The sequence below is a fragment of the Petromyzon marinus genome, chromosome 57, assembly GCF_048934315.1.
Source record: "Petromyzon marinus isolate PM22_M1 ecotype Great Lakes invasive population chromosome 57, UKy_Petmar_22M1.pri1.0, whole genome shotgun sequence".
In the NCBI taxonomy this organism is placed as follows: domain Eukaryota; kingdom Metazoa; phylum Chordata; class Hyperoartia; order Petromyzontiformes; family Petromyzontidae; genus Petromyzon; species Petromyzon marinus.
In genome coordinates this window covers 7,169,267-7,180,342 of record NC_133723.1, presented here as the reverse complement: position 1 = coordinate 7,180,342, position 11,076 = coordinate 7,169,267, and the positions used below count along the sequence as shown (strand labels likewise).

At 54.7% G+C, this 11,076-nt stretch overlaps 1 protein-coding gene across 2 annotated transcripts; it reads right to left on the bottom strand.

The window, feature by feature from the left end:
* Positions 1-599: 599 nt before the first annotated feature.
* On the bottom strand, positions 600-9,061 carry MRPL9 (mitochondrial ribosomal protein L9). Of its 2 annotated transcripts, none has more exons than XM_032975931.2 (7): positions 8,890-9,061; positions 5,357-5,513; positions 4,397-4,518; positions 3,129-3,182; positions 2,314-2,415; positions 1,810-1,893; positions 600-1,231 (listed from the first exon to the last, which is right to left on the bottom strand). In XM_032975931.2, the coding sequence occupies exons 1-7, from the start codon at positions 8,974-8,976 to the stop codon at positions 1,151-1,153; spliced, it is 687 nt and encodes a 228-aa protein (XP_032831822.1). In that variant the 5' UTR covers positions 8,977-9,061; the 3' UTR covers positions 600-1,150. The 2 variants fall into 2 exon arrangements, with proteins under 2 accessions (XP_032831822.1, XP_032831823.1); XM_032975932.2 differs by lacking the exon at positions 8,890-9,061 and adding an exon at positions 8,489-8,551.
* Between the last annotated feature and the right edge of the window lie 2,015 nt (positions 9,062-11,076).

The window sequence follows — 11,076 nt, the reverse complement described above, 5'->3', positions numbered from 1 at the left end:
GACAAAGGGCTTTGAAAAAAGGTACATTGATGGCGCTGAACATTGATGGCGTTGAACATTGATGGTGTTGTTCCGGCTGCGTCGTCACTGGGCGTCGGGACGTGAACGTACCTCACCACGCCGGTCAGCGGGGGTTGGTGAAGATACCCGCCTCCTCAACTGGAATGTAATCCCGATTACTCGAGTAATCCGATTACTCGAGTAATCCGATTATCGGTTCCGTTGGTCGACCGATCGGACGGCACGAAAACAGTTCGGGGGGGGAAAAAAAAAGAGGGACAAAAAGCCTCGCCTCTTTCCCCCCACACGTGCCGCTGGACGGGAGGTGATGGGTGGGGCTTGGTGACGTCATCGGCAGTGCCACCACGCTGGGCGCGGCTTTTCCGCAGTGTCCGAATTTATTTTTAATGACATCACGGGATCTTTAATGGCCACTGCGATTAATCGTCATCATCGTCATCATCGACCGTGATCGATCCACTGCTTGATGAAGGCCCACCCCCAAGCGGCCGCCGCGTCTCGCAATCTTGCGATGCAATAATCCACGTTACGTGACGCCGCCGGCGTGAAAGCAGCGTTCAACGGGGCCACTCGTCACATTTGTTGGCGATGTGTGGTATTTGTTTTATTGTTCTTATTATTATCTACAAATCTCGTCGTCACTCTTACACGAGCACTGGGAGAGAGATGCCCGACGCCCCCCGCTGATCGACCACGCTCGCTCGCTCGCACGCACGCACGCACCAGGTTCAGAGATTGAATCGGGATTCTCGGGAAGTCTGCTCGGCTCTCCGGGAGGCAGCGGTCAAAGTTGGACGGACGAGTTGAAGAGAGAGATCCTGGGGGGAGGAATCTCCTCCAACTCGCTGATGCTGCTGCTGATGTTGACGTCGTTGGGTGATCTCGCTGCTGTACGAGCTGCTGCTGCTGCTGCTTCTGGTGTTTGTGTTTCCGCTTCTGCTTCTGCTGTTGGTTACTGATGCTGTTGATGCTGCTGCTGCTGCTGTTGATCATGATGATGCTGCTGATGCTACCGCTGTTGATGCGGCTTCTGCTACTGTTGATAACAATGCTCCTGATGCTGCTGTTGGCATCGATGCTGCTGCTGCTGCTGCTGCTCTTGGTGGTGCTGCTGCTGCTGCTCTCGACGCTAATCCCGCTGGCCTTGCTCGGATGCCGGCACAAACGGCACCACGTGCATGGGGACGCGCACCGTGTCGAGGCCGTTGAACTGCGGGAGAAACACGCGAGCGAGTAAAACGCAGAGCGGGGGAGGCGCGCGTGGGCTGCGCGGCTGGCTCATAATGTTGAGTACGGTGAGCCGGCACCGCCCAGACGATGGGTTCAACCCCCGAGGGCTCTCGGTGGATTCAAAATTGCCGTGTCCCGAGCTCCAACTCTAAAGGGGGGGGGGGGGGGGGTGGGGGGCAGGGGTGGGTATCTTTTGTGGGGTCCATAACGGCTGTGTCAGGGACGCTGGCACCAGGGGGCAATGATAAATATTTGGTTCACCCAATGAGTCAGGGTATCGGTGGGTTCACAATGGCCGAGTTAGAGTGACCGAGCCGGCGTCTCCGAGATCCTGGGGCTGCCTATGTGCCTCTCTCAGGAGGTTCATAATGGCCGTGTCAGATCCAATGGAGCAAGCATTGGTGAGGTTCTGAGTTCAAAGTCTGTGATTTCACCAGGTTAAGGAAACTCACTTGCAACACAAAGCGCAAAAAGTCAGATCGCCCCGAATCCACAGCGCGCCACTGGTGCCCGAACGGACAGGTCAGCTGATTGCGTGGGCAGCGCGCGTGACCTTACCGTGACCTCGCACCAGTACTCCCCGAAGCGCGTGATTGGCTCGTCCGGCAGCTTGAGGGCGTGGGACGCCACGAAGACTCCCAGCTGGAATCATCCGACGGGAGAAACGGGTCAACGTCATAGATTCATAGGTCATATGGCAAAGTGCGGTGTAGACAGTGGGTTTTCTATATCCTTAGGAATCATCGGCGCAGCGCGGCACTGCCGCCCTAAGCAAAGTCACGGTGGGAATGTGGGGTGGCGATCGGCTTCCTGTCGACGGCTCGGAGCCCAGTGGTGGAAATTCCACATTCACGTGGCAGGGATTGTGTATCTTCGGTACTCAATGTATTGGTCCTGGAAGAATGATCGGTCGAGTCGACCTCCGACCGGCATTTGACCTCGCGACCTTTCGGTCGCGAGCCGAACGGCAATAACCGCTGGCCATCCGCTCGGCTAATGGACTGGGACTTTGCCCTGACTGGGACTTATCGGGGCAGTGCAGGGGGAGCGTGAGGCACCCACGTTTCTCTCGAACCGTCGTTGCACGATCTCCTCCGTCAGCTGCCACTCGGCGTCCGCTTTTATCTGCACCTCAAAGCGAGAGCTCTTCAGATGCTCCATGGTCTAAGGGGGGGGGGAAGGGGGAACATAGACATAGAGGAGGGAGAGAGGGGGTAGAGAGAGAGGGGGTACAGAGAGAGGGAAGGGGTAAGAAGGAGGAGAGCAGAGCGTGAAATCTTTTGTGAAATCTTTCATTTAAAAAGGGGAGGGGGGGAGCACACAAAGCAAAGCATTGAAAAAAAATAAACGAAATGATGAACGAAGCAAAGTGCCGCCAACACCGAGCATCTTCTTGTTTCCTCCAATCGTCAAAAAAAAAGGAGCGGAGGGAGGGAGGGACGTGATGGAGGGAGAGCAGAGGGAGGGAGGGCAGAGGGAGGGAGGGCAGAGGGAGGGAGGGCAGAGGGCAGGAGGGCAGAGGGAGGGAGGGCAGAGGGCGGGAGGGCAGAGGGCGGGAGGGCAGAGGGAGGGAGGGCAGAGGGCAGAGGGCAGAGGGAGCGGAGGGAGGGAGCGGAGGGCAGAGGGAGGGGTCTATTAGGCAGCCCCTTGGAGGAAGGAGTTGGTGGATCGTGCAGCGATCGTCATCACCGTCACCCACGAAGAAGAGACTCCCAACATGCCAGGGGCTGACGAGGTTGCCAGGAGATGGCAGTGCGTGGCTGAGCTGTCTATATAATTGGATGGGGTCCGGTATTCTCCACGTGACCCTGACGGACATGTTTGGCTCCGCCTCCCAGCGCCCCCACCCCCCACCGTACCCCAAGCCGACGTCTCACCTGCAGCGCTGTCCAGGTCTGCGTCGTGTCCTCTTTGGCTGTGGCCGGGTTAAGCTGAGGGGGAGGGGAGTTGCGGGGGGAGTGGGGAGGGGTCCCAAAAGTAAAAGCACAGATCAGTCCACTCACCCATACTCACCCTTACACTCACCCATACTCACCCTTACACTCACCCACTCACACACTCAGCCTTACACTCACACACTCACCCATACTCACCCTTACATTCACCCATACTCACCCTTACACTCACCCATACTCACCCTTACACTCACCCTTACACTCACCCACTCACCCTTACACTCACCCATACTCACCCACTCACACACTCACCCACTCACATACTCACCCATACTCACCCTTACACTCACCCACTCACACACTCAGCCTTACACTCACACACTTACCCATACTCACCCTTACACTCACCCTTACACTCACCCACTCACACACTCAACCTTACACTAACCCACTCACTCATACTCACTCATACACTAACGCACTCACCCGTACTCACTCACCCATAATCACCCTAATACTCAACCACTCACACACTCGCCCGTACTCGCCCACCCAGTTGCTCTCTCTCACACACAAAAGATAAAGATCCCCCAAAAAGCCTTAACAAACTGTTGGGGAAAGTGCTGTTAGCGAGCACCTATGAAGCCCGACACAACACATAAAGGAATGGTGTGGCCAGACGCCTTTGTCTCCCTCGTGGCGATGATTACACACCGCAACAGGTACCCATTTGAGGCTGAGCCGACCTAGGGGAGGCCCAGGAGCGGTTCAGATATTCGTCACCGGTGTTGGCAGCCGTGAGCGGGAATCGAACTCAGGTCGGCGGGTTCGTAGCGGGAGGCGCACACCGCCGGACTGCCGCTCGCACGCACGTCCACACCCGCTCAGCCGCTCACCCGCTCACCCGCTCGCCCACACCCGCTCACCCGCTTGCCCACACCCGCTCAGCCGCTCACCCGCTCACCCGCTCGCCCACACCCGCTCACCCGCTTGCCCACACCCGCTCAGCCGCTCGCCCACACCCGCTCAGCCGCTCGCCCGCTCACCCACTCAGCCGCTCGCCCGCTCACCCACTCAGCCGCTCGCCCACACCCGCTCACCCGCTCGCCCACACCTGCTCACCCGCTCAGCCGCTCACCCGCTCGCCCACACCCGCTCAGCCGCTCGCCCGCTCACCCACTCACCCGCTCGCCCGCTCACCCGCTCAGCCGCTCGCCCGCTCACCCACTCAGCCGCTCGCCCTCGCTCACCTTCTCCTCCTGGAAGAGGCGCAGGTTCTCGGGCGAGGCATACACCGCCTGGCCGGTCGCGAGCAGCTTGTTCCGCCCAAACGGCTTCGACACGCGCACCACGTCCCCGCGGTGCCCGTAGCCTGCAGCGGCGACGAACCGCGACGTCCACATTCCACGTTCCCGTGACGGGGACCAAGTACATCGTGGGTGCAAGCAAGCGCTGGTGGCCTCGCACGCGGTGGTGCTGTGAGTTCTGGCGACCGGGCTGCTGCTGCTGCTGCCGCCGAGATGATGACATCGATGCTGACGACGATGTTGCTGCTATGATGGTGATGGCAACGACGATGACGACGATGGCAATGATGATATTGATGAGGATGACAACGTTGCCAATAATGACGGTGGTGGTGGCGATGACGATGCCGATGCCCAGCACAGTCTCACCGCAGGTTTGACCCCCCCTTCTCCACCACTTGATCGCGATGACCGTCAACACCTCATCACCATGAAGGTGGCAGTACAGCAATGGACTACATGTATCTGTGCGGAGCTTTGAATGTCACCCTCTCGTATAAACCTGTGGTGGGTGCTCTACATTATTAATTAATGGAATTCATTCATTAATGGGATTCATGGCCAAATATTCCAGCGTGGCGGAACACTCCCTTAGTCCAAGAGCGCCCCACCAGATATTTCACTTGTGAGTACGGTGCGCGAAAGAAGTTCAACGCACGTACAAATCTCTAGCGGGTTCCAATTTCCATCATGCAGCCAAATAACAGCCAACTGTACGATAACCCCCCAACCCACCCCCCCACTTATCAAATAATTCACTCCGACTGGCCGTATAAATTGTATCGGCTGCTCCTGACGTTACACCAAATTTAGCGGGTACCGATTTCTGCTCCGGTCCACGGACCCGCCACCCCCCCCCGTCCCCCCTTTCCTGAGTGCGAGTCTTGGGACTCGGGGTCTCACCGGGGACCCGGCGCGTCAGGATGAGCTCCAGGAGGTCCTTGGGCCGCGTCTTGGTATCCTCCACGAAGCGGTAGACGCGGTGGCGCGACGTGAGGCGCGGGGGCTTGCCGAGCTTCGCCAGCGGCACCGGCCACCAGCGCTCCACGATCACCAGCGTCTGCCGGGGGTGGGGGGGTCGGGTCGTGGCAGAGCGGCGGCCGCGGCGGGGCGCACCAGTTTAAGCCACACGACCGCTACGCGTCCCCCCCGCATCTCCGATTCCGCGCGGTCGGTCGACGTGCGGTGCGAAAGAAGTTCAGCGGTGCGTGCTCCGCCACGCCGGTTAGGGCACACGCTGGGCAGGTGCCACACCAACCACACACACCATGTCAAGGCACACACGGGTCATGTTCCAAACCACCACGGCACACCACGGCACACCACACCGAGTTAAGGCGGCACACGCTGTGCTGAACCACCAAACCGGGCAGTTCACAAACACTTCTCCTTCTGCTTCTTCCCGCGCACGACTCCACTCCGGAATAGTCTCCTATCATCGCTCTCTGCAAGCCCTTTTATATTTACATTACGTACGAAATGTGTTTTTAATCTTGCTCAATTCAAGACACTTGTTAACGATTATCCATTGCAACTCTGACAGTGCTGTTTGTTGCTGGCTGCTTGACATTATGACCCTCTTGGCCTCTGCTCAGCAACCGTAATAACAAACTGACGCCACACTACACCAAGACACAAGCAATTACCACACCAACCCAGAGCAGAAACACTTCAATTACCACACAATCCCAGAGCAGAAACACTTCAATTACCACACAATCCCAGAGCAGAAACACTTAAATTACCACACAATCCCAGAGCAGAAACACTTCAAATACCACACCACCCCAGAGCAGTAACACTTCAAATGCCATCGGAACAACACCAGTCATCCTTTACTCCATTCCATACCACGCAGATAAGAAAAGATAAATAAAGCATAATGCCACATCCCACATGAAGCCAGTAAGACGCCAGATTGACACCAAACTACGCTAGACACAACAACATTCACCACACTGGTGCCACCACGTCACAGACACCACACTGTTAGCACCACGCCACACAGACGCCACACCATTCACCACACAGACACCACACCATTCACACTGGTAGCACCACGCCACAGAGACACCACACCATTCACCACACAGGCACCACACATACACCATTCACCACACAGACACCATTCACCACACAGACACCACACCATTCACACTGGTGGCACCACACCACACAGACGCCACACCATTCACTACACAGGCACCACACATACACCATTCACCACACAGACACCACACCATTCACACAGACACCACACCATCACCACACCATCACCACACTATCACCACACCATCACCACACCATCACCACACTATCACCACACCATCACCACACTACCACCACAACATCACCATACTATCACCACATCACCACAACATCACCACACCATCACCACACTATCACCACAACATCACCACAACATCACCACAACATCACCACACCATCACCACACTATCACCACAACAACACCACAACATCACCACAACATCACCACACTAGCACCACACTATCACCACAACATCACCACACTATCACCACACTATCACCACACAGGCACCACACAGGCACCACACTATCACCACAACATCACCACAACATCACCACACTATCACCACACTATCACCACAACATCACCACACTATCACCACAACATCACCATACTATCACCACATCACCACAACATCACCACAACATCACCACACCATCACCACACTATCACCACAACATCACCACAACATCACCACACCATCACCACACTATCACCACAACAACACCACAACATCACCACAACATCACCACACTATCACCACACTATCACCACACCATCACCACACCATCACCACACCATCACCACACAGGCAGTATCAACACTATCACCACACCACAACATCACCACACCGGCAGTCTCAACACCACACAGGCACCACACTATCACCACACCACACCACATCGGAAGTATCAACACCACACCACATCACCACACTATCACCACAACATCACCACACCGACAGTATCAACACCACACAGGCACCACACCATCACCACACCGGCAGTATCAACACCACACTATCACCACACCACACCATCACCACACCATCACCACACCGGCAGTATCAACACCACACTATCACCACAACAACACCACACCGGCAGTATCAACACCACACCACATCACCACACTATCACCACACCATCACCACACTATCACCATCACCACAACATCACCACACCGGCAGTATCAACACCACACTATCACCACACTATCACCACACCACACCATCACCACACCACACTATCACCACACCATCACCACACTATCACCACACCATCACCACACCGGCAGTATCAACACCACACTATCACCACACTATCACCACACCATCACCACACCGGCAGTATCAACACAACACTATCACCACACTATCACCACACCACAACATCACCACACCAACACCACACTATCACCACACCATCACCACACCGGCAGTATCAACACCACACTATCACCACACTATCACCACACCACAACATCACCACACCATCACCACACTATCACAACATCACCACACCGGCAGTATCAACACAACACTATCACCACATCACCACACCATCACCACACTATCACCACATCACCACACCATCATCACACCACCGCACACCGGCAGTATCAACACCACACCACACCGGCAGTATCAACACCACACCACATCATCACCACACCGGCAGTATCAACACCACACCACATCACCACACTATCACCACACCGGCAGTATCAACACCACACCACATCACCACACTATCACCATCACCACACCACACTATCACCACACAATCACCACACCGGCAGTATCAACACCACACCACATCACCACACTATCACCACACCATCACCACACCACATCACCACACTATCACCATCACCACACCGGCAGTATCAACACCACACTATCACCATCACCACACCGGCAGTATCAACACCACACCACATCACCACACTATCACCACACCATCACCACATCACCATCACCACACCGGCAGTATCAACACCACGGCCACGTGCGCCGACCACGCAGAGGGCATCGGCTCGACCCCCGCCTGGAGCCGTAGCTGCCATTCTTCTCCCTCCCCACCGCAAGGCCCCACGTTAACTCTCACGCACAACAACAAGAACAACAAGAAACACTTTCGCGAACGTCACACGGCTACGAGTGAAACGAACGTAACATCAAAGCTCACGGATTTTGTTTTTCAAAGTATAAATTTAAACGCTCGCGGTCACCTCGACTCTAAGCTGGCAGGCCTAGGCGACCCGAATTTGTCGACTATTTTTTTTGTTGTCAATCATTAATTGTAAACCCTCACGATTAAAACATTGCCCCCTTTTTTGTGTCAATCTATTTAATTCTCGATCCCCGAGGCCGCGGCGCTCTCACCCTGGGGCACTGCTGAGCGAACTGCCCGCGCCGTGCCGCGCGTGTGAGCAGCGGGGCGAGGAGTCGGCAGGCGAACAGGGGCGACATGGCCGGGCTCTGCGGAGATGCGGGGCTCGGAGGTCGGGCCCGGGGGGCTAGGCAAGGCGTGGCTTAGTTAGGCCGGGCCCGGAGGGCTAGGCGAGGCGTGGCTTAGTTAGGCCGGGCCCGGGGGGCTAGGCAAGGCGTGGCTTAGTTAGGCCGGGCCGGGCCTGGCTTGGCTAGGCAAGGCGTGGCTTAGTTAGGCCGGGCCGGGCCCGGGGGGCTAGGCGAGGCGTGGCTTAGTTAGGCCGGGCCGGGCCTGGCTTGGCTAGGCAAGGCCTGGCTTAGTTAGGCCGGGCCTGGCTTGGCTAGGCGAGGCCTGTCTAGGTTAGGCCAGGCCTGCCTAGGCAGTTTGTTAGTGTTGCAATGGCTAGGCCACGACTGGCTAGGTAGAGAGTTAGTGTTATAATGGCTAGGCCAGGACTGGCTAGTAGAGAGTTAGTGTTATAATGGCTAGGCCAGGACTGCCTAGGCAGTTAGTGTTGCAATGGCTAGGCCAGGACTGGCTAGGTAGAAAGTTAGTGTTATAATGGCTAGGCCAGGACTGGCTAGGTAGAGAGTTAGTGTTATAATGGTTAGGCCAGGACTGGCTAGGTAGAAAGTTAGTGTTATAATGGCTAGGCCAGCCTGCCTAGGTAGAGAGTGTTATAATGGTTAGGCCAGGACTGCCTAGGCAGTTAGTGTTGCAATGGCTAGGCCAGGACTGGCTAGGTAGAAAGTTATTGTTATAATGGCTAGGCCAGGACTGGCTAGTAGAGAGTTAGTGTTACAATGGCTAGGCCAGGACTGGCTAGGTAGAAAGTTAGTGTTATAATGGTTAGGCCAGTACTGGCTAGGTAGAGAGTGTTATAATGGTTAGGCCAGTACTGGCTAGGTAGAGAGTGTTATAATGGCTAGGCCAGGCCTGCCTAGGTAGAGAGTTAGTGTTATAATGGCTAGGCCAGGCCTGCCTAGGTAGAGAGTTAGTGTTATAATGGTTAGGCCAGGACTGGCTAGTAGAGAGTTAGTGTTATAATGGCTAGGCCAGGCCTGCCTAGGCAATTAGTGTTACAATGGCTAGGCCAGGCCTGCCTAGGTAGAGAGTTAGTGTTATAATGGTTAGGCCAGGACTGGCTAGGCTAAGCCAGGCTAGGCCAGGCCTGCCTAGCTAGGCTAAGCCAGGCCTGCCTAGGCAGTGAGTCAATGTTATAATGGCTAGACCAGGCCTGCCTAGGCAGAGACTTAATTTCTTTGGTTCTTTCGGTAAAGACACGTAGAATTAGAATACAATAATACATTAATAAAATAAAATAACACATAAAAAATGTGTTAACAAAATATTGTGTTATTTTATTAATTTATTATTTTATTCTCATTCTACGTGACTTTACCGAAAGAACCAAAGAAGATGAATCCTTGCAGTCACGAAAGCTTTAAATCGAAACAGAGACTTATTGTTATAATGGCTAGACCAGGTCTGCCTAGGCTAATCCAGGCCTGGCTAGGTCAGGCCAAGCTAAGCCACGTCTGGCCTGGCTAAGCTCGGCCTGCCTCCGAGTCACACCACGAGGTTAACTTCTCCACCAGTGGCGTTTGCATTAACGGAACATCATCTCTCGTGTGTGATTTGTCTCGCTCGGTCGCACCTGGGCGGTATGGTACTATTAGCCTAATTACATTTAAAATAAAAGATGGAACGTAAATTAAAGGATTTCCATTAAAAATGGGGGGGGCGGGGGGCACCCCCTGCCTGCCCCGGGCTCGTTACTTATGACACTAAGTCACTACGGATTCAACTCTCTACTCATTACTTATGGTGAGAACTCTCTCCTATGAATTAAAGTCTACAAAGCATTAAACTCTACGAATTCGGCCAAATACCCTCTGGCCACTCCGTGCCCGTAAAATAAAATTCGCACATGTATTATAGGCGCCGTTTCGAAGCGATGATCCTTCACAGAATAATTGTCATAACTGTCAACCCATACGGTGTACCCGTATTCTTGTACAGGGAAATTGAGTTTATCCAACAATACGGGCTTTGTAGGATGAACGTTGAGATTTATAAGGGCACAGGGTGACCAATAAGGTCTGAATTGGCCTGTAATAAGGTAGGGCACTGCTAAGGGT